This window comes from Canis aureus, chromosome 14, assembly GCF_053574225.1.
Source record: "Canis aureus isolate CA01 chromosome 14, VMU_Caureus_v.1.0, whole genome shotgun sequence".
NCBI classification, from domain to species: Eukaryota; Metazoa; Chordata; class Mammalia; order Carnivora; family Canidae; genus Canis; species Canis aureus.
Window position 1 is genome coordinate 51,696,574 of NC_135624.1, and position 22,732 is coordinate 51,719,305.

At 37.1% G+C, this 22,732-nt stretch overlaps 1 protein-coding gene and 1 pseudogene across 5 annotated transcripts in view; both read left to right on the forward strand.

Moving 5' to 3' along the window:
- CEP135 (centrosomal protein 135) overlaps positions 1 to 17,240 on the forward strand; it is a 77,616-nt gene extending 60,376 nt beyond the window's left edge. For 4 of the 5 annotated variants that reach the window (XM_077848078.1, XM_077848080.1, XM_077848079.1 and 1 more), the window contains exons 22-26: positions 3,232 to 3,441; positions 4,684 to 4,886; positions 5,987 to 6,091; positions 9,274 to 9,387; positions 15,471 to 17,240. In XM_077848078.1, coding sequence (XP_077704204.1) covers positions 3,232 to 3,441; positions 4,684 to 4,886; positions 5,987 to 6,091; positions 9,274 to 9,376 — 621 coding nt within the window. In that variant the 3' untranslated portion in view covers positions 9,377 to 9,387; positions 15,471 to 17,240. Of the gene's footprint in view, positions 1 to 3,231; positions 3,442 to 3,692; positions 3,850 to 4,683; positions 4,887 to 5,986; positions 6,092 to 9,273; positions 9,388 to 15,470 lie in introns of those variants that run through there. The other variant, XR_013352236.1, reaches the window with a different exon arrangement.
- LOC144283672 (ATP synthase peripheral stalk subunit d, mitochondrial pseudogene) lies at positions 6,102 to 9,262 on the forward strand (annotated as a pseudogene).
- Positions 17,241 to 22,732: the final 5,492 nt, after the last annotated feature.

Here is a 22,732-nt window from a genome sequence, read left to right on the forward strand (position 1 = left end):
AAATAAAAGAAATAAAATCATTTTAAAAAGTGAATTAAAGACATAAATGTGGGACCTGATTCCACAAAAATCCTAGAAAAGAGCACAGGCAATAATTTCTCTGACATCAACTATAGCAACATTTTTCTAGGTATGTCTCCTGAGGCAAGGGGAACAAAAACAAAAATAAGCTACTAGGACTACATCAAAGTAAAAACCTTCTGCACAGCAAAGGAAACTATCAACAAAATTAAAAGGCAACCTACTAGGGGCACTTGGCTGGTTCAGTTAATAGAGCATGTGACTCCTGATCTTGGAGTCATTAATTTAAGCCCCACATTTAAGTGTAGAGCTCACTTTAAAAAGTAAAAATAAAAGACAGCCTTCTGGATGAGAGAAGATATTTGCAAATGACAACCAAAAAAAAAAAACAATCCAATTTAAAAATAGGCAGAAATGGGGCACTTAGGTGGCTCAGTTAAGCGTCTGACTCTTGATTTCAACTTACGTTGTGATCTCAGAGTCATGAAATCAAGCCCTGCGTCAGGTTCTGCGCTTAGCAAAGAGTCTGCTTAAGATTCTCTCTGCCCCTCCCTGCTTGCTTGCATGCACTCTCAAAAAGGGGGGGTGGGGCAGAAGATACGAACATTTTTCCAAAGAAGATAGACAGCCAGCGGACATATGAAAAGATGTTTAATATCCCTCATCATCAGGGAAATGCAAATTAAAACCACAGTGAGGTATCCCCTCACGACTGTCAGAATGACTAAAATCTAAAACACAAGAAACAATGTTGGCAAGGACACCAAGAAAAAGGAACCCTCATGTACTGTTGGTGAGAATGTAAATTAGTACAGCCCCTGTGGAAAACAGTTTGGAGAGTCCTTGAAAAATTAAAAATAGAATTACCATATGATCTGGTAATCCCACTATTGAGTATTTACCCAAAGAATACAAAACACTAATTCAAAAAGATACATGTGCCCTCTGATTCTTGCAGCATTATTACATTAGCCAAAGTATGGAAGCAGCCCTAGTGTCCATCAATAGATGAATAAAGAAATTATATACATACATATGTATAAAATGTGTGTGCATATGTATATGCACAATGAAATAATATTCAGCCATAAAAAAGAATGAATCTTTTCATTCTTGCCTTTACAATAACATGGATGGGTCTAGGGGGTGTAATGCTAAGCAAAATAAGTCAGAGAAAGACAAATACCATATGATTTCACTCAAATCATTTAAGAAACAAATGAACAAAGAAAGAAAGAGACAAAGGAGAAACAGACTCTTAACTCTAGAGAAACTAATGATCACCAGAGGGGAGGTAGGTGGGGGGAGGTGTGAAATAGGTGAAGGGGATTTGGAGTACACTTACCATGATGAGTACTGAGTAATGTATAGAATTGTGAATCACTATATTGTACATCTGAAACTAATATAATACTGGTGTGTTAAGTATACTAGACTTAAAATTTAGAGGGGAAAAAAGGAACCAGGTCTTGATGATTTGGAAACTTCTTAGCCTACTGAGTGTGCGCTGGAGACAGGCCAAGTGTGTGGCTCCACAGCCTCTTCGTGAACAGATAGATTAGGGATGTGACTCATATAGCCGATCAGTCACCCCCATAGAAAGATTGCCAGCTTGTAATGACGGGGACAGAAACAAGGTGAAATGAAGGAAGGCTGTTGAACATCTGGGATCTTACCTGCAGAAAACGGGCTAGGAGTGTTACTTGGCTACAAATATATGTTCTCCTTTGAGAAGAGGGAAGAATGGCTCTGAAGGTAGCTCAGAGACCAGCAAGGCTGCAAAGGGCAGCTCAAAAGCAAATGGGGCTGCTGGTGCCACCACAGGCCCGGGGATGGAGCTACTCCCTCCTTCGTTCCAGAGTGCAATGCCACTGCCACTGAGGGCCAAGAGGGTGGGGCTGTAGCTGAAGGGTGAGAAGGTGGGGCCGCTCTAGCAGGCCCAGAAGACAGACCATTGGGGCACTGATAATTATTCTTAGGCCCTGAAACCAAATGGAATTTTCCTTGCTTGGTTACAAACTTACTCTGGACTAGTAACTTCTTCATTCCTTCTATTTTTTTCCTTTCATAGTAGGCCTGGCTATTCTATACCTGTTTCACTGTTGTTTTTGTAAGCAAGTAACTTGTTTGCTAGTGTCACAGATCTCTGGAGGGAGAATAGTTTTGCCCCTAGATGGACCACATCTAGAGTATTGCCTGCATCTAATTTAGATGATGCTTAGATGTGATTTTGGACTTAGAATTGATGCTAGAATGTTGGGATGGAGTGGATGTATTTTACAAAGGAAGGACATGAATTTTGGGGACCTAAAGAGTAGATAGAATTATGGGCCTTAAGTTATGTTGAAATCCTAACCCCCAAGCACCTGTGAATGTGCCCTTATTTGGAAATAGAGTTTTTGCAGGTATAATCTAGGTAAAATGAGGTCATACTGGACTATAGGGCTGACCATAACCTCGTGACTGTTGACCTTTGTAAGAGAAATCTGTACACAAGATACAAAGAACACCAGATGAAGACAGAGGCAGAGACTGGAGTGAAGTGTCTACAAGGCAAAGTACACTAAGGATTACTAGCAGCCACCAGAAGTTGGGAAAGGCATGGAATAGATTCTCTCTTAGAACTTCCAGAAGAAAAAAAAAAAAGAACTTCCAGAAGAGAGCAGCCCTGGTGGCTCAGCGGTTTAGCACCGCCTTCAGCACAGGATGTGATCTTGGAGACCCGGGATTGAGTCCCACATCAGGCTCCCTGCATGGAGCCTGCTTCTACCTCTGCCTCTCTCTGTCTATCTGTGTGTGTGTGTGTCTCATGAATAAATAAATAAAATATTTTTTAAAAATTAAAGACAACTGAGAAAGAACTATATATGTTATTTTTTCTTGAAAGGGTATTATAACAATTTAAAGATAAAATTTAACCTAACTTCAGAGACCTCTCTTACTCACTCTAAAATGATAATTTTCATCTTTGCATCTTCCAAATATATACATGAGGTACTTAGTTACCGTGATTAATAATTATATACAATTCATTTGGTTAAGCATTAAATAAACCATCTTTAAATAGCAGGCAGCTTCCTGAGAGTATCTTAAAATATGCAAAAATTGGCTTTCATATTTTTATAAAGTAAGGTTGTGGCTGTATAGATTCAAGCCTTTAAAATTATTGTGTTACTTCAACTTTTTACCAGTTTCTTTTTCTACTTTCAGCACATAAATGCACATCATGCTTATGAATCTCAGATTTCATCAATGGCAAAAGCCATGTCTAGATTAGAAGAAGAGCTGAGGCATCAAGAAGATGCAAAAGCAGCAGTGTTGAATGATTTGTCGTCTCTTAGAGAACTTTGCATCAAGCTCGACTCAGGCAAAGATATTATGACCCAGCAACTGAATTCCAAAAACCTGGAGTTTGAGAGGGTAAGAACTTAAAAGATTTTGTTATACCACATTATTTTATTTAGCCCTACCCTCATTGTTTTTACTTTATCATTACACTGCCCAATATATTTGTTCCCCTTTAAGGAGTTACTTTTGAGGGCACCTGGGGTGGCTCAGTCCATTGAGCATCTGCCTTTGGTTCAGGTCATGATCCCCAGGATCCAGCCCCAAGTAAAAAGAAAAGAGTTACTGTTGACTACAGATTTTTTTTTTCTTTTTTTTGACTACAGGATTTTGACAACTAGATTCTTTGCCAAGATTTTCCTGGCAAACATGGTGATGAATTAGATGCTCTCTGTTTTGGAGTAGATGGGTATTTAGGAAAATAGGAGTCTTCTTATTATAGAGTAGGAACATATCCCAGTACATCTTTTACTCTGTTTGAAGGTAAGATTTAAATGAAAGATTGAGTAATTCATTGCTTCCTAAATAGAGTAGTTTTTCTGATTAAAATCCCAAGGCATTTAGGGGCACCTGGGTGGCTCAGTCAGTTACGTGTCTGTTTTGGCTTAGGTCATGATCTCCAGGTCCTGGGATCCAGCCCCACATTGGCTTCCTGTTCCGCAGGGAGTTTTCTTTTCCCTCTCCCTCTCCCTCTGCTCCCACCCCTTGTGCTCTCTCTTTCTCCTTTTCTCAAATAAATAAATAAATAAATAAAATCTTTTTTAAAATCCCAAAGCATTTAAATCTTATTTAATTTTAAAAGTCTAGTTAGCTAGAACTTCGCATTCTCAAACTGAGGCATTATCTAAACAACTCAGTGCATGTTTTCAAACACAGGTGTTTTAATTTTCATCCATATAGTAGTATCTTTATTTTCAGGTACTAAGAAGCTCCAATGAAGATTTGACTGCATAGTCAGGGTACACATAATAGTTAAGAAGTCTTCCTTAATGATAAGATTGACCACATTTAAAAAAAAAAAAAAAAAAAAAAGATTGACCACATTTTAGGATTTTATGTTAATGACCCTCTCTTGACAAGGTAGTATGAGTGAAAACTATTTAAGGGCTAGAGTGGGTCTTATAGCAAATAAGCCCTTACTAAAAATAGCAAAAATTATTTTGAAAATAAGATGATTTTCTTACACTTAAAGAAATGGTTCAAAATCTTTAACTGATACCCCACATAAAGCAACTGATGGGTGTATAGCTCTGCAAATAATTTTTCAGAGTAAGTCTGAAATTGTACTGAAGTAATTTTCCTTTGTTCTCCCTGTAGGTTGTGGCGGAATTAGAAAATGTAAAATCAGAAGCAGAACTGTTGAAAAAACAACTGTCAAGTGAGAGACTTACAATTAAAAACCTTGAATCATTGTTGGCTACAAATAGAGATAAAGAATTTCATTCTCATTTGACTTCCCACGAGAAGGATACAGAAATTCAGCTACTTAAAGAGAAGTTAACCCTTTCAGAAAGCAAATTGTACGTGGCATAAATCAACCTATGTAAAGAAAATAGCCTGTCAAAAAGAATATTTCAATTTTTGGTAGAGTAGGATGGGAGTGTGTAAGATGATATTCAAAACCAAAATATCTTACTTATGTGGTGGCTGCTTTGGGGAATTCAGAGGTTTAGTTCAAAAGGGACATTGTGTTTGGAAATGCAGATTGTCTATCTCCACCACAGAGGTAGTACCCATGGAAGTGAATAAATGAATGAACTTTAGAAAAATGTCTCAAATTCAGGAATAAAGAGAGTCAACAAAGGAGAGCGCATTTTAGGTTGGGGAGAGCCGTGTCTCTTGCTGTGGATTAGAAAAAAGACTTCCTGTGTAATATGACCCTCATGGGTGTATTGATTAATTACCTTTTAGGAGATTGATGATACTGTCTTTTAGATGGACAGGTTTGGATATATTTGATGGAAGAGGGGAGGAAATCCAGAGTGGATAGTACAAATGGAACAGTTTTAAAAGTTTGAAATGTTTCTCTTTCTGGGCTCCTAGGTGGCTCAATTGGTTAAGCATCTACTTTCAGTTTAGGTCATGATCCCGGGTCCTGGGATCAAGCCCCTCTTTGGGCTCCTTGCTCCGGGGGGGGGGGGCTTGCTTCTCTCTCTCTCTCTCTCCTTCTCTCTCTCTCTTTCTCTCTGCCACTCCACCTGCTTATGCATGCGTGCGCTCTCTCGCACTCTCTCTCTGTCAAATAAAATGCTTTAAAAAATATATTTCTGTTTGAGGCAGGACTCAAGGAGTCAACAAAGATACTTTACATCTTGATGTTTATAATTGATGTCTTGTTCAAATTTATATGTCCACTATTGCAGCACATAACAGAAGCTCAGTTAAAATATTTGTTAAATAAATAAGATGAATGAATGAATAAGAAAACTTAGTGATAGAAGCTCCTGAAAAAAAAAAAAGAAAAAAATTTGTGTTAAAAGTCATGTTCTTCTCTTTTTTTGTCCTTAAGTATCATCTCCATTTTTATTTATTGATAACAAAAACAAAAATCCATAGCACTTGACTCTACAAAATAGCACATTTTTTACTTATTTCTTTGATTTTTAAAATTTGTTTTAAGAACTAGTCAAGGCCGGGAAAACACCATGCTTCGAGCTAAAGTGGCACAATTACAAACTGATCATGATGTTCTGAAAAGGCAGATTTCAACTGAAAGATACGAACGGTAAGAAAAAAATTTTAGTACTGGACAGCATTTTTATTTATTCCCTATCCTATTTCAGAAAGGATTTAATATGGCTTAAAAATAGCCAGCTTCCTTTTAACATTCATACAAAAATAAATTTTTCTGATATTTCTTTCTAAAAAGGCAACAAGAAAAAATAAAATAAAAAGGCAATAAGTGTTGTGGAAGATACTATCCTTATAGTAAATGATGTTACAAGTATTGTCTCAGTGTTTTCGATAGCATTGCTTAGGGCAAAATTAGGACATTATTTCAAAGAATATAGATAAGGAATCAACAAGCTAGTAAGGATTCTACAAGAGCCCAAAACAATATGGTCCAATAGGAAACTCCAAATATAGATCATCACAAAAATGATGATCATAAGAGCGATTGATACATATGTGCTAGATATCATATACGTTTCTGATTATTTCTATCAATTATTATAATGCTTATATTAGAGGAAACTAAAGTCACTCAAATAGTAAATGGTAGAGCCAAAATTAAAATCAAGATAGATTTTGTACAACTGAAACTAACATTGTATGTTAATTATACTTTAATTAAAAAAATAAATACAAATTTAATGGGGCACCTGGGTGGCTCAGTTGATTAAGCATCCAACTCTTGATCTTAATTCAGGTCTTCATCTCGGGGTCATGAGTTCAAGCCCTGCATTGTGCTCTACAATGGATGTGACACCTACTTAAAATTAATTAAACTATTTATTTATATAATAATTAGTTGAGTAGAATGAAGGAGAGGCAGATCTAATTTTAAACCCCATGCTCTTGGGATCCCTGGGTGGCGCAGCGGTTTGGCGCCTGCCTTTGGCCCAGGGCACGATCCTGGAGACCCGGGATCAAATCCCACATCAGGCTCCCGGTGCATGGAGCCTGCTTCTCCCTCTGCCTGTGTCTCTGCCTCTCTCTCTCTCTCTGTGACTATCATAAATAAATACAAATTAAAAAAATAAAATAAAATAAAATAAACCCCATGCTCTTATATACATATATTCCCATAGCTTAGTAATTTTCACACTCACTTATAATTTCAGTTCATTTGCTGTGTTATATTGAAAACTTGAATCTCCCAAGTGTTACAAACAGAAATAACTGTTTTCACAGCTAAAATTGAAGTCTCGTTTGCAAATCACTTGTTCAGTTACTTGCTTTCCATTGTGCTTTCTTGCTATGTTAATACCATAGATGTCAACATTCCTGAGATTTCATTCTCAAATTGTTCATCAGATTGCTTATCAAGTCAAGTTTTTGAGTTCTCTTATCTATTGGCATCAGAACTTTGATGTGCCATTTGGAGTGTAGATAAAATTTGCTGAGAAATCAATATTTATGATTTCAAAGAGAAAGAAACCTGAGAAATGAAGAAATGCATCAGTGTCATAAAAGCAGTGTTACTAATTTCTCATAATTAAGAAGATTTAGTTTCTCAATATGCTAAACTGTACGTACATAATGATTTCCATTTTCTTAATGATGACTTAAGTTCTCTTAAATCCAAGGGCCTTAAATCAAATCCTCTATTGCCTAATGTTATAAGACCCCCCCCCCTTAATTCTTCTTTTTCCCTTGGCTCTGTTCCCCAAAGAAGTCTTGGCTCACATGACTATGTCTCTTTCCTTACCATCCAACTAGTTTACACATCTTTACACCAGCCTAGGGAACAATAGTGGTTCTTGGCGGAAGAGTGGCAAAAAAGACTTTAGGTATTACAATGATTTATAGCCCTCTAAAGGGCGTCAGTACATAAATAGCATATCTATGTACTGAAATTTCATGGGGAGAGGTAGGTAATTTGGGGAGAAGGAATATCTTTAAAAGTTTCTTTAGGGGGATAATAATGAAAAAAAGTTTGTGAAACACCCAAGGGGGTAGAAATCCTGGATACTAAAGATCATAAGGCAGAAAGTCTAGGCCAGAGTCTCTGAATAGTCCACAAAAGAGGTAGCAACACAGTCACCATGCTTTGTGGTGCTGACTCAGACACAGGGCAGGAGAGCATAACAGAGAAAAATAGTTACTTCACTTCTGACATTTGGGAGTTGTTAGGCAGGAAGAAGGAAGAGGCTAGATTTATGTTCAAGAAGAGATAGGAGTGTGGACTGTGGGCCACTGGGGTCGGTGAAGGATCTCAAGATGGCTGGGCGAAAACTTGCTCTAAAAACCATTAACTGGGTCGCTTTTGAGGAGATCATACCCCGAAACCAGAAGGCCATTGCCAACTCCCTGAAATCCTGGAATGAGATGCTTACCTCCAGGTTGGCAACTCTTCCTGAGAACCACCTGCTATCGACTGGGCTTACTATAAGGCCAATGTGGCAAAAGCTGGCTTGGTAGATGACTTTGAGAAGAAATTTAATGCCCTGAAGGTTCCTGTACCAGAGGATAAATACACTGTCCAGGTGGATGCTGAGGAAAAAGAAGATGTGAAAAGCTGTGCTGAGTTTTTGTCTCTCTCAAAGGCCAGGATTGAAGAATATGAAAAAGAGCTGGAGAAGATGAAGAACATAATTCCATTTGATCAGATGATCATTGAGGACCTGAATGAGTGTCTTCCTAGAAAGCAAATTAGACAAGAAGAAGTATCCCTATTGGCCTCACAAGCCAATCAGAAATTTATAAACTGGGATCCGTGGGTGGCACAGCGGTTTAGCGCCTGCCTTTGGCCCAGGGCACGATCCTGGAGACCCCGGATGGAATCCCACGTCGGGCTCCCGGTGCATGGAGCCTGCTTCTCCCTCTGCCTATGTCTCTGCCTCTCTCTCTCTCTGTGTGTGTGACTATCATAAATAAATAAAAATTTTTAAAAAAGACATTTATAAACTTGAGTTGGGGTGAAAGCCCTGGCCCTCATAAACATTGGACATTAAAAATAATGATTTGGAAAAAAAAAAAAAAGGATAGGAAAGGAAGGGGAAAAGAGGAGGGAATCAGCCAACTTTGAAAATCTCTATTTAGGGGGGCTTTGAACAATCTTTTATAATACGTATTACCTTAATTGAAATCTTTTGTTTACTACTTAAAAATTATATAAGAACATAGGATTTAATTTTAGTAGAAAAACTCAATAATTAATTGAGAAGTTAATTAACCAGTAACAGCACCTTATATTTGTATTCCACTTTTTGGTATAATCTCTTATTTGATCTTTACTGACAGAGAACGAGCAATCCAAGAGATGCGTCGACACGGTCTTCCCACACCACCCCTTAGCTCTACTCTGAGGTCTCCTTTACATTCTCCTGAACATATAAGCTGTTAATTATCAGAAAGGTATGTATGGGGGCCCCTGGGCGACTCAGTGGTTGAGTGTCTGCCTTCGGCTCAGAGTGTTATTCTGGTCTGGGATCGAGTCCCACATCAGGCTCCCTACAAGGAACCTGCTTCTCCCTCTGCCTATGTCTCTGCCTCTCTCTGTGTGTCTCTCATGAATAAATAAATAAAATCTTAAAAAAAAAAAAAAGTATGTAACACCAAGAACAGGCAAAACTAATCTGTAGTTACAAAAATTAAGAAAGTAGTTTCAGCATTGGGGGAAGGAAAATTGCCCACAGAGGCAGTCAGGGGAACTTTGTGAAGTAATGTAATGTGTATTTTGGTGATGGTTACATGGGTATATACAATTGTAAAAACTCATTGACCTGAACACTAATAGTTCATGCATTTCATTGTATTGTAAATTATATCTCATTTTAAAAAAGAGAAGACATCCATAATCAAATACCAAATGACAATATGAGAAATCCATGGTAATATTTGATGAATGGCTAGGTTCAAGGTACAAATAGGAATGCACATGGCACAGTAGACTCAATCTGACAGGAATGGCAGATTGTTGGGGAATGATGAGGGGAAAAGGCAGGGAAGGTAGAGTGGGACATACAAGATATACTGAATGTGCGGCAAAATTAGAGATTGTACATAGTCTTGATTCTATAAGCCAAGGGGAACCTTCTGTGTATAGAATGAGTATCAAGGAGGGATTAAAATGAAAGAACTGTTCCTGGTGGATTAACGTCATAACTATAATTGGGGCCATATTGGGGAGTGTAAAAATCAGAGGCAGGGAGACCAGAAAGAGGTACGTAATGAACAATATACTAAGTTCAGGATCCGTATAACAATATTTGTTTTTTAAAAAACAAATTATAAGGACACCTGGATGGCTCAGTGGTTAAGCATCTGCCTTCAGCTCAGGGTGTAATCCTGGGGTCTGGGATTGGGCTCCCAAAGTTCCGCATTGGGCTTCCCGCAGGGAGCCTGTTTCTCCCTATGCCTGTGTCTCAGCCTCTCTCTGTTTCTCATGAATAAATAAACAAAATCTTTAAAAAAGAGGAGAGAGAGAGAGAACAAATAGTAATATATATATACAGAAAAGTGCCATATCCTAGTATACAGCTCAGTGAGTTTTCACAAACTAAACATACCCATGTATAATCTACACCCATATCAAGAAACAAAACCTGTCTCCCTTGGGCTTTCTCCTAGTCATAAACACTACTCCAGAAGTAACTGTCCTGTTTATTAAAAACATAGATAATTCTTTTGCCTGTTTTTGGACATTTAATACACGAAATCATACATTTCTGACTTCTTCCACAGTTTTGTGAGATTCATTCGTACTGTTGTGTGTATTTGTAGGCTGTTCAGTCTTGTTGCTGTGTAGTATCACATTGTGTGAACTCTCCCACAGTCCATTTCTTCATTCTATTGTTGATGGGCTTTGGGTAGTTGCCAGTTTGGGCTATTATAGAATTATGATGAATATTCTAGTACCTGTGGGTTACTTGACATGTGTATTTCCTTGGCTATACTCCTCACTCAGGAGTGAGGTTGTTGGGTCACTGGACATGCAGATATTCAAACTTAAATAGATACAGCAAAGTAGTTGTAAAGAGCTAGAATACATTTGACAGAGGAAGGGCCAGAGGGATGTGCTGATTCATTGGAGAAGGGAATGAATGGGAAAGAAGTATGTGAGACCCAGGACTTAAAAGGTAGGTAACTGAAAAATGCAAGCTCCCTGACAGAAATAGTAAAGTCAGTCTTTTTTAAAAATAGGTGTTTCTTTACCTTTCTAAATAGAAGTATATAGGAGATAGTTAAGCATTTCCTCAAATGCCCAGAATCCTCATTATGAACATTACTTATGTACTATGCTTTAACATACTGATGCCCCCAGGGTTTATTAGTATTTGTAGGACGTAGGTTTAAATGATTCCTGTTTGCTGTGCTTTTGCTTTGGGGTTTGTTCGTTTGATTAGAATGTGTATTTTCCTCCTTTGCTTTGAGGACCACTTCTCAGTGCTGGTTGCAATCACTGTGTCCTCACAACTCCAAAGCTGCTGTATTAATTTAAGGGTGATTAGATGGTTTAGATTAGATTAGATGGTTAAGAAGATGGGTCATCTTCTTGTTATAAAGCCATGTAACAGTTGTGACATACATTTTCTCATACTAGATTCACAACTGCATTTTATTTTATTTTATTTTTTTTTTAAAGTTTCTCTGAGCTTTTTTTTTTTTTTTTTTAATTTTTTATTTATTTATGATAGTCACAGAGAGAGAGAGAGAGGCAGAGACACAGGCAGAGGGAGAAGCAGGCTCCATGCACCGGGAGCCTGATGTGGGATTCGATCCTGGGTCTCCAGGATCGCGCCCTGGGCCAAAGGCAGGCGCCAAACCGCTGCGCCACCCAGGGATCCCCACAACTGCATTTTAGATCAAGAATTGGTAAGCCAAGGTTTGTGAGCCAGGTGCACTCCACTGCCTGTTTTTGTAAATTTAACTTTATTGGAGCAGAGCCACACATGTTTACATATTGTCTAAGACTGCTTTTCTCCAGTGGCTGAATTAATTAGTTGTAACAAAGATCCTGTTGCCCACAAATCTAAAATATTTACTGCCTGGCCTTTCATATCATGTGGCCGCTGAAAAACTCCACTGTATATCCATGAGATAGTAAAAGTGAAAACCAAAGAATTCTACAGTGTTATGTAAATAGACCCCCCAAAAGGGTCTTGAGGACTCCCAGATGTCTCCAGATTCTACTTTAAGAACCACTGATACAGAACATACTGGATTTCAGCGATTTCTAAAGCTATGATGAATTAGAAAAATTTTTGGTTTGTTTTAAAGAAAGTGTATCACTCAGTGGCATTAAATTTACAATAGTGTACAGCTGGACCCATGGCCCTGGAATTCTCTAATCTACTTTTCTGTCTCTATGAATTTGTCTATTCTGGGACACCTGGGAGGCTCAGCGGTTGAGCATCTGCCTTCCGCTCAGGGCATGATCCCGGAGTCTGGGGATCGAGTCCCACATCAGGCTCCTTGTAAGGGAGCCTGCTTCTCCCTCTGCCTATGTCTGTGCCTCTCTCTGTGTCTCTCTCATGAACAAATAAAATCTTTAAAAAAAAAAAAAAAAAGAATTTACCTACTCTTTTATTTTTTTATAATTTTTATTTATTTATGATAGTCATACAGAGAGAGAGAGAGAGGCAGAGACATAGGCAGAGGGAGAAGCAGGCTCCATGCACCGGGAGCCCGACGTGGGATTTGATCCCGGGTATCCAGGATCACGCCCTGGGCCAAAGGCAGGCGCTAAACCGCTGCGCCACCCAGGGATCCCCCTACTCTGTTTTTTATCGAAGTGAAATCATACCTTATTTGTCCGTTTGTGTTGAAATGGTTTCACTTAGGATAATGTTTTCAGGGTTCATCTATATTGTAGCATGTGCTAGAATTTTATTCTTTTTTTGCGATTGAGTAATATTTCTTTGTGTGTTTGTGCCATATTTTGTTTATCCACTCATCAGTTGATGGATTACTTGAGTTGTTTTCACCTCCTAGCTATTGTGAATAATAATGAATAATAATATGAATATGAACATTTGTGTACAGTATCTGTTTTAGTCCCTTTTTTCGAATCTTTTGGAAGTACCTAAAGAGGAAGAGTTTCTGGGTCATGTGGTAATCTTGCGTTTAAATAATATATCCTCACGAAGAGAACATAAAATACAAAAATATAAAGAGGAAACCAAAATCACTTTATTTTACATTTTTTTATTGTTATAAAATATACATAACATCAAATGTATCATTCTTAACCATTTTTAAGTATGCATTTCTCTGGCATTGACATTATTGTGCAAAAATAATGTCCACCGTTCAACTCCAGAACTTTTTTATCTTCTTCAACTGAAACTCTTGACCCATTAAACACTAACTTTCCATCCTCCCCTCCCCATAGCTCCTGGCAACCACCATTACAAATTTCCGTCTCCACGAATTTGACTACTCTGTTTACTTCATATAATTGGAATCATACTGTATTTGTCCTTTCTGTGACTTATAATGTTTTCAGGGTTCATCCAAGTTGGAGCTTGTGTCAGAATTTCCTTCTTTTTTGAAATGAACAGTGTTGCATTATATGAATATACCACGTTTTGTTTATCCGTTCATGAGTTGATAGATACTTGAGTTGCTTCTGTCTTTTGGCTGAAAATGGATGTACAGGGAAGCCCGGGTGGCTCAGTGGTTTAGCGCTGCCTTCGGCCCAGGGCCTGATCCTGGAGACCCGGGATCGAGTCCCATGTCGGGCTCCTTGCGTGGAGCCTGCTTCTCCCTCTGCGTGTGTCTCTGCCTTTCTCTCTGTCTCTCTCTCTCTCTGTCTCTCATAAATAAATTAAAAAATCTTAAAAAAAAAGAAAATGGGTGTACAAATGAAAATCACTTTTAATCCTACAACCCAGAAAAATTAGCAATTTGCATTTTGGTATATACTTCTTCTTGTATTCAATGTGTAATAAATATACACACATTCATAGACCTACATATGTAATTTTCATAGATTTTTTTTTAATTTTTTTTTTAATTTTTATTTATTTATGATAGTCACAGAGAGAGAGAGAGAGGCAGAGACATAGGCAGAGGGAGAAGCAGGCTCCATGCACCGGCAGCCCGATGTGGGACTCGATCCCGGGTCTCCAGGATCGTGCCCTGGGCCAAAGGCAGGCGCCAAACCGCTGCGCCACCCAGGGATCCCATAGATTTTATATCTACTCAATTTTTATCCTAATTTTTGTTTTGTTCTTTGGGAGTTTTCTCCTTAATAAATTGTTGAGGGCAAAAAAATAAATAAATAAATAAATAAATTGTTGAGGGCATCTACTCTCATCATTAAAATTTTGGGGATCCCTGGGTGGCTCGGCAGCTTAGCACCTGCCTCGGCCAAGGGCGTTATCCTGGAGTCCTGGGATCGAATCCCGTATTGGGCACCCTGCATGGGCCTGCTTCTCCCTCCTCCTGTGTCTCTGCCTCTCTCTCTCTCTCTGTATCTCTCATGAATAAATAAAATAAAATCTTAAAAGAATAAAATACAATCATTAAAATTTCAAAAGTCGGGATCCCTGGGTAGCGCAGCGGTTTGGTGCCTACCTTTGGCCCAGGGCGCGATCCTGGAGACCCGGGATCGAGTCCCACATCGGGCTCCCGGTGCATGGAGCCTGCTTCTCCCTCTGCCTGTGTCTCTGCCTCTCTCTCTCTCTCTCTCTCTGTGACTATCATAAATAAATACATTTAAAAAAATAAAAATTAAAATTTCAAAAGTCCCATTTTAAAATTCATTATCTAACAGTTCTTCATCACATGGATATTCCAGGATTTGCTTAGATTACTTTCTCAGTGTTTCCATTGTGGAATTTCTCATATTTGTGTGTATGTGTGTTTAATTGGGAGAGTAATTAGCACATAAGGTCAAAATATTTGGAAAAATACTTGATTATCCCTAATATGCTGTTTTAAGACACAGATACCACAATTTACAGTACTTGTATATTAACCTAAACATCATATTATTCCTCGTTTTGAGTGGTCTTTCTCAGCTAATGTGTTATCTCTTTTCACTCTATAGCTATCATTTATTTAATCCTCATACTTTGTGTTTTTGGTGGTTTCAGGGGAATATCTTTTTTAAGTATAGAACAGTACTTACTGGGGATCCCTGGGTGGCGCAGCGGTTTGGCGCCTGCCTTTGGCCCGGGGCGCGATCCTGGAGACCCGGGATCGAGTCCCACGTCGGGCTCCCGGTGCATGGAGCCTGCTTCTCCCTCTGCCTGTGTCTCTGTCTCTCTCTCTCTCTCTCTCTGTGACTATCATAAATAAATAAATAAAAAAAAAAAAAAAAAAAAAAGAACAGTACTTACTAACTATAACTTGATTATGGGCAAAGGCTTTATTGGAGACTGCAGTTTCAATTAAAACTGAAAACAATCTCAGTTTTTTGTGAATGTACTAAGCAATTTTGTTTATCATTTTTCTCTTAACTCACCTTTCCTGTCCCTTCTTTATTTCAGAATGATGGCTTTCAAGGAGTTACCTATATGGATTTTTTAAAGGACAGAACAGTAGTGAAATATTCGGAAGTACTTGTTCCTGAAAATCATGAACATTGACACAAATTCTACCTCTGTCAACTTTTATTTAAATCAATGAATATTTATGTAAAAAAATTGGTTTAAAAGAGCCATATCTATGTGTATATTTTTATATATATGACAAAACAAAATATGTATTAATAGTGCTAATGTTTTATCTGTATTTATACTATTCCTGACTTAAATTACTCCTCAAAGTGTGTTTTTGTACTGTGAATTAATATAATGTATTAGTCACATTATGCTTTAATAATCTTTTTCATAATGAGCCATGATACATGTATATAAATATTCTTACAGTACTTGTTTTCAAAGTGTTTTTAGTTTTCATGCCTGTGTTTATAACCCATATCTTTAATGCCTTCACATAGGATTATCAACTTTGATGCTGTGCTGTCTCACTTAACTTTTTTCTTCTAAATGTAAAATTAATTATTCACCAGTTTGCTGTCTGTCATCTAGGGTAATATATTCAGGTCTATCCTTACAATAGCAGAGGTCTTGATAAAATAATGATTACCATATATTGTTATTGCTAACTTGAAGAATGGTGATGGAAAAGATACATTTATATATTATATACAGTATTACATTATTTTGGTTATCACATGGACTTTTCATATAATACAAATTCTATCAAAATCAAACTACAAGCAGCATTCAGAATTTTATAAGCAATAGAATAAATTTGGGACACTTTTTCAGTAAATAAAATTCCTCCCTGTATTAATTTAAAAATTCAGAGTATAAAAGTATATGGAGTAAATATAGTAAAGCATTTTGTTAAAATGCCAATATACATTATTATCAGTTTTTTGCTTCTAAACCTGTGTGTTAACAATTTATCAGTCTTGCAGAATAGTATGTAAACTCTGAACCGTGGCATGTTTTTACAGCTAATTTACAACTTTTCACAGCTAATTTTCAAAGTTGTAATTTTAAGGAATTTAGATATATACACACATCCATAAAAGAACAGAAGTAAAAAATAGAATGTCAGATACAAAACTAATCGTGTTTGAACCATACACATTTGAAAAAAATCCTGTTCTTAGTAGATTTCATTATGATTGGAAAAGAAGAATTTAAGAACTAACATAGGAAAGTTGAAGACCAGTTTTTTATATGTTTTGTTTCCTCTTGTGGTTTACTACAGTGGAGTATGCGTGTGTGTGTTTGTGTGTACCTGGGGGTGGGCACTGTTCTTTTTCCAAAACTAGTATGCCTTATGTGTTCAGGTTATGCCCTTTGCAATAATTCACTATGTATTTGGGTGTGATGCGGTTTACTTTTCTACCATCTTTGTAATTTTATTTATTCCGCCTTCTTTGTGTGAATTCATGTATTATATAGCAAAATACAAGAGAAATGGGACTATTTGCAATGTCATATGGAAAATCTTTTAATAAATACATGTAAATAAAATAAAAAATATCTGTCCCCACCTTTCCCCCCCAAGCAACAGCAAGACATATTTTGTTAGATATATTTTATTTTTAATGTTTTCTATAATTTAAAAATGTATAGCTTGCCATAATTGTTATTTTCTTAACCATGTTACTACAATTTTTCTAAATTAGTTTTATCCTAAAATACTGGATGTTCTGACCTTTTATAGATGTTTTTGCTTTAAATAATTTTAAATTATGTTTGACATAGATTTTCCAATAAACTTTACAATTTATTTTCTTTCTTACAAATAGTTTTTTCTTAAATTTTAGCAATATTCTTAATTCTAAAATTAAGTACAATTAATTCAAATCAAATTTTATCATGGTAGGATATGGGGAAATCGCTGTGCTTATGTTCCAGGTAGTTTATTTTCTTTTTTTATTTTTTCACTAACTTTGATTTAGTTCTAGGTAGTTCAAATAGAAGAAATGAAGTCAAAGTTTCTCTTTGAAACCCATCTACAAAATGATAAACAGGCTCTCCCCGGTTCTTAGAAGATTTTGGCACCTGACTTACTGTCTTTCTACCATTAGTTCTATCATCAGTCTTTTTTATGTCAGAATCTTCTTAGAACAGTAGTTTTTGACCAGGCTTGTACATTAGAGTTACCTAGATAATTTCTTTTTTAAGATTTTATTTATTCATGAGAAACACACAGAGAGAGGCAGAGACATAGAGGGAGAAGCAGGCTCCCTGCGGGGAGCCCAATGAGGGACTTGATCCCAGGACCGCCATCTGAGCCAAAGGCAGATGCTCAACCACTTAGCCACCCAGGTACCCCTGGATAATTTTATTTTTTTTTTTGAAAATTTTATTTATTTATTAATGAGAGACACACAGAGAGGCAGAGACACAGGCAGAGGGAGAAGCAGACTCCATGCCGGGAGCCTGATGGAGGACTCGATCCCAGAACTCCAGGATCACGACCTGAGCCAAAAGCAGATGCTCAAACTAAGCCACCCAGGTGCCCCCCAATCTTTTTTTAACTTTAGTTTCTCTAGATGATTCTACTGTGTCACCAGATATAAAATACTAATTTAGAAATTGATCCACCAAACTGATTTCATGACTTATTAATGGGGCTCAACCTATAGTTTGAAAACACTGCCCTAGATCTTGTCATTACCTCCAAAAATCCAACTTCTAGCGTGTGACTCACCTTTCTTTCTAGGTCACTCTCTTATGCCTAGCCTAACAATTCTTTCACTCTCCAGACAATTGATTCTCTCACCTATCCCTTGCCTATAAGTTCCTCACTTTCCTCTTTATCTAGCATAGGCATCATTTTCTTTGCATATACCCTAAATTCTCTTATCCCTCTAAACTGAAAATTCAGATCTTGTTTGTATCCAACAACACTGCATCTGCACCAAAGCACCTGAATGGGGCTCGAGAAAAAAAAAAAAAAAAAAAAAAAACCATGCTCTTAATGCTTGAAATTTATGGCCCTGAATATCAAGGGTCCACAGCACTGTGTGAGGATCTGTCCACATTTTCCCGGTCAATTCACACTTAACCTCTCCCCAGCAAGCATTTCATGCCTTCTCTTTATTCAGACCTTTAGTCTTCCCTCTTTCTTGCTCTCAGGTTGTTTCTTTTTTCGTTGAGAAAATGGAAACAGTAAGGAAACTTTGTCTATTAGCAATATATTTGGAGACCTCCGTATCTGTATAACTTCCTATCCTATTATAACATGAACCATCTCTACCTCTAGCTATTTTATCTAGTTGTGATCAGTATTCATCCCTTCTACCACTGCCTTTAACCCCACATTCCTGATTCATTTTTGCTCTATTGGCTTATTCCCACTTGCATGCATACTTCCCATTTTTAATCTCCCATTTAAAAACCCTCCCAGGGGTAGCCCAAGTGGTTCAGCGGTTTAGTGCCACCTTCAGCCCAGGGCCTGATCCTGGAGACCCAGGATTGAGTCCCACGTCGGGCTCCCTGCATGGAGCCTGCTCCTCCCTCTGCCTGTGTCTCTGCCTCTCTGTTTCTCATGAATAAATAAATAAAATCTTAAAACAAAAACAAAAACAAAAAAACCCTCCCAGACCCAACCATTTCATTTTTTGTACCCTTCAGAGCAAATAATAATAATAATAATAATAAAATTAAAGGTGTTATCTATACTCACTTCATCCCCCCTTTACACCCACCTTTACTTCTTGAACTATTCCAATCATGTTTTATTCCTATTACTCCAAACCATTTTTGTCAAGATACCAAGAACCCCCATGTATTATTTCCTTCTTCACACCTAATGTTTCCACTTAATACTTTTTTGTTGTATTTTGTTCTTATTTGATACTGCTTCTATCTTCTGTGGAGAATGATTGGGTATAGATAGAGCTTTAAAATGAAAAATGCACTTGAAGATAAGATTAAGGACTTCTTTGAGAAGGCATCAAGAAAAGATTGAAAGTGTAAAAGAAAAGCATTATGGAGGATGTGTGTAGCAGTGCCAACATCTAGGTAATAATAAGCCTTAGAAGAGAGAAATATTAGGAAGGCAAAAATATTTTAAGAAATAATGGAGATAAATGTCACCAAATCCAAGGATACAGTCTGAGGTCCTTATTGAAAGGGCTCAGCAAAAAAAAAAAAAAAAAGAAAGGGCTCAGCAAAAGCCAAGTAGGAGAGAAGAGGGAAATCCACATTAGATACAATATTAAAAAAGGAAAGAAATTTTAAAAGCCCCAGAAAGAAACAGTTCATCTGAAAAAGATCAAATTTACATCTCTTATGGACTGAATGTGAAAATTCCTATGTGAAACCTCTGCTCCCCAGATGTTAGGAAGTAGGGTCTTTGAGAGGTAATTAAGTCATGAGGGGTGGAGCCCTCATGAATGGGATTAATCCCCTTTTAAAGCTAATCCCAAAAAGCTCTCTCACCCTTTCTGCCATGTGAGGATACAACGAGAAGTTGGCAGTGTACAACCCAGAAGTTGGCAGTGTACAACCCATACTCCAACCATACTGGCACCCTTGTCTTGAACTTCCAGCCTCCAGAACTATGAAGATTAAATTTTAGTTGTTTATAAGCCACTGCCCTCACCCCAGTCTATGCCAAATTGTTTTAACAGTCTAAACAGACTAAAACATTAAATGTCTCAGCAGTTACATTGGAGACAAGAACATATTATTTTTAGAATCCTAAAAGGAATTTTGCCACTATTGTAACTGGCTATTGAAACACTTTTCAAGGAAGAAATCAATTAGGGAAATAAGTATAGGAGATTCTGCAAGAGCTGTGTGACTTAAAGATAAGCAAATATTTTGGTAAAGTCTATTGCACTAATAGGGAAGGATAAAACAAGATAAAGGGAGAGAGGGAGGAGGGGAAGAAGGATGGAAGGAAGGAAGGAAGCAAGCAAGCAAGCAAGCAAGCAAAGAAGGAAGGAAGGTCCAAAACAAGTCAGACCAAAACTGGATAATAACAACACATTAGATGGTGAGGAAGAAGAAAGAAAGAGAACAAAAGAACATGAGAAATTAAGTATTTGTGTTATTGGGAGAAGATACAAATACAAATGTTTCAGAAATCAAAAGGGAAAAATAACACAGCTATGAGTCTTAAAAGCAACTATCATAATGATGTAACAGTAAACACTTACCTAGTACTTTATTCTTCCAAGGCATTATTCTGAGAATTTTACAGACATTAACACGTTTTTTAAAAAAGATTTTACTTATTTATTCATGAGAGACACAGAGAGAGGCAGAGACACAAGCAGAGGGAGAAGCAGGTTCCATGCAGGGAGTCAGATGCAGGACTCGATCCTGCGTCTCCAGGATCACACCCTGGACAGAACGTGGCGCTAAACCGCTGAGCCACCCAGGCTGCCCAACATTAACTCATTTAATTCTCACAACAATCATATTCTTTTTTATTCTCATTTTAAAGATGAGGGTGTAGGCAAGACTTGCCTATGGACATATAACTAGCAATGGTGAATTCACTTTTAGATAATTTGTTGAGTGATTTAACATTTATTTTTTTTTTATTTTTATTTTTTTTTTTTTGATTTAACATTTAAACCAGCATAGGGAAACATGAGCCCTGCAGTGGAAAGCACGAAAACAGAAAAAAAGAAAGTATATTAGAAAATGTGAGACGATGGCAGAAGTAAATCTTTAAGAGTAGCCACAATAAATGTAAATGGATAAAATTCTTCAGTTAAATGGCAGAGTCAGATTGAATTTAAAAAACAATGTGTCAGGCAGCCGAGGTGGTGCAGCAGTTTAGCGCCACCTGCAGCCCAGGGCGTGATCCTGGAGACCCAGGATCGAATCCCATGTCAGGCTTCCTGCCTGGAGCCTGCTTCTCCCTCTGCCTGTGTCTCTGCCTCTCTCTGTGTGTCTCTATGAATAAAAAAATAAAAAAATAAATCTTTAAAAAATAAAAATAAAAAATAAAAAACAATGTGTCAGCTACAAGAGATATATGTTTAAAATAAAGAGACGTAGAAAATTTAAAAATAAAAGGAAAAGACTCACCAAGCACATGGGGACCAAGAGAAAACCAGAGACTAATCCTATCTGACTAGATAGAATTTTAGGGAAAAGAGAAAAGAAAAAACCAATGTGTTACATGCTGGTGAACAAGAATATCGATAGAACATAAAGATACAGCCATTACAAACATACAACTATATGTGTATATGTACATATATAAAATTTCACACCCAACAAACAGAATACACATTTTCTTCAAGCACATCTCTTATATTTAAAAATAGACCATATATTAGCCCTTAAGTCATATAAATCATTTCTTTGACCATGGTGCATAAAATTAGAATATGAAAGGATAGAAAAAAAAACTTTATGTTTGGAACCTAAAAAAATGTCTAAATTATCATCTGATATAAATGAAAATCATAAAATGAAATAATTTAGACTGATAAGTAAATGATAACAAAACCACTGGAATCAAAATTGTGTAACACAACCAAAGTAGGTGTAGAGGAAAACTCTAACTCAAATATGTTAATCGGGAAATAAAAAATGTTAACAAATGAGCAAGGATTTAATTCAAGAGATTGGGAAAAGGTAACAGCAACGCTTGTTCTCTTCCCCTTCTCAAAATAACAAATAATGAAGAGAAAACAATGTTAGAGAACAATAACATCAATTACGAAAGTTGAGATAAACCAAGAGTCGGATCCATAAAAGTACTGATCAATAAAATTTATTTGAAATAAGACTTATCGGGATCCCTGGGTGGCACAGTGGTTTAGCGCCTACCTTTGGCCCAGGGCGTGATCCTGGAGACCCGGGATCGAATCCCACGTCAGGCTCCCGGTGCATGGAGCCTGCTTCTCCCTCTGCCTATGTCTCTGCCTTTCTCTCTCTCTCTGTGTAACTATCATAAATAAATAAAAATTAAAAAAAAAAAAGAAATAAGACTTATCAAGAAAAATATACAAAATTCAAAACAAAAAGGGGAAAGTAATTACAAATGAATCAGGTATCAAGAAAATGAAAGCATGAAGAATGGTTATATGCTAATGTGTGTAATACATGAAGTCCATGAATATTAAAAATACTGAAATTTGGTACAAGAAATAATATAGAACTCAACTAGAACAATATATGATAAGAAATTGAGAGATAAATATAAATGTGTGGGGTGTATTTTTCCTTAGTTATAAGCTAATAAGTCAATATATGCCTGTTTACAAGATGCTAGTAGAAAACAGGAGACTCCTGGGTCAGAGACAAAG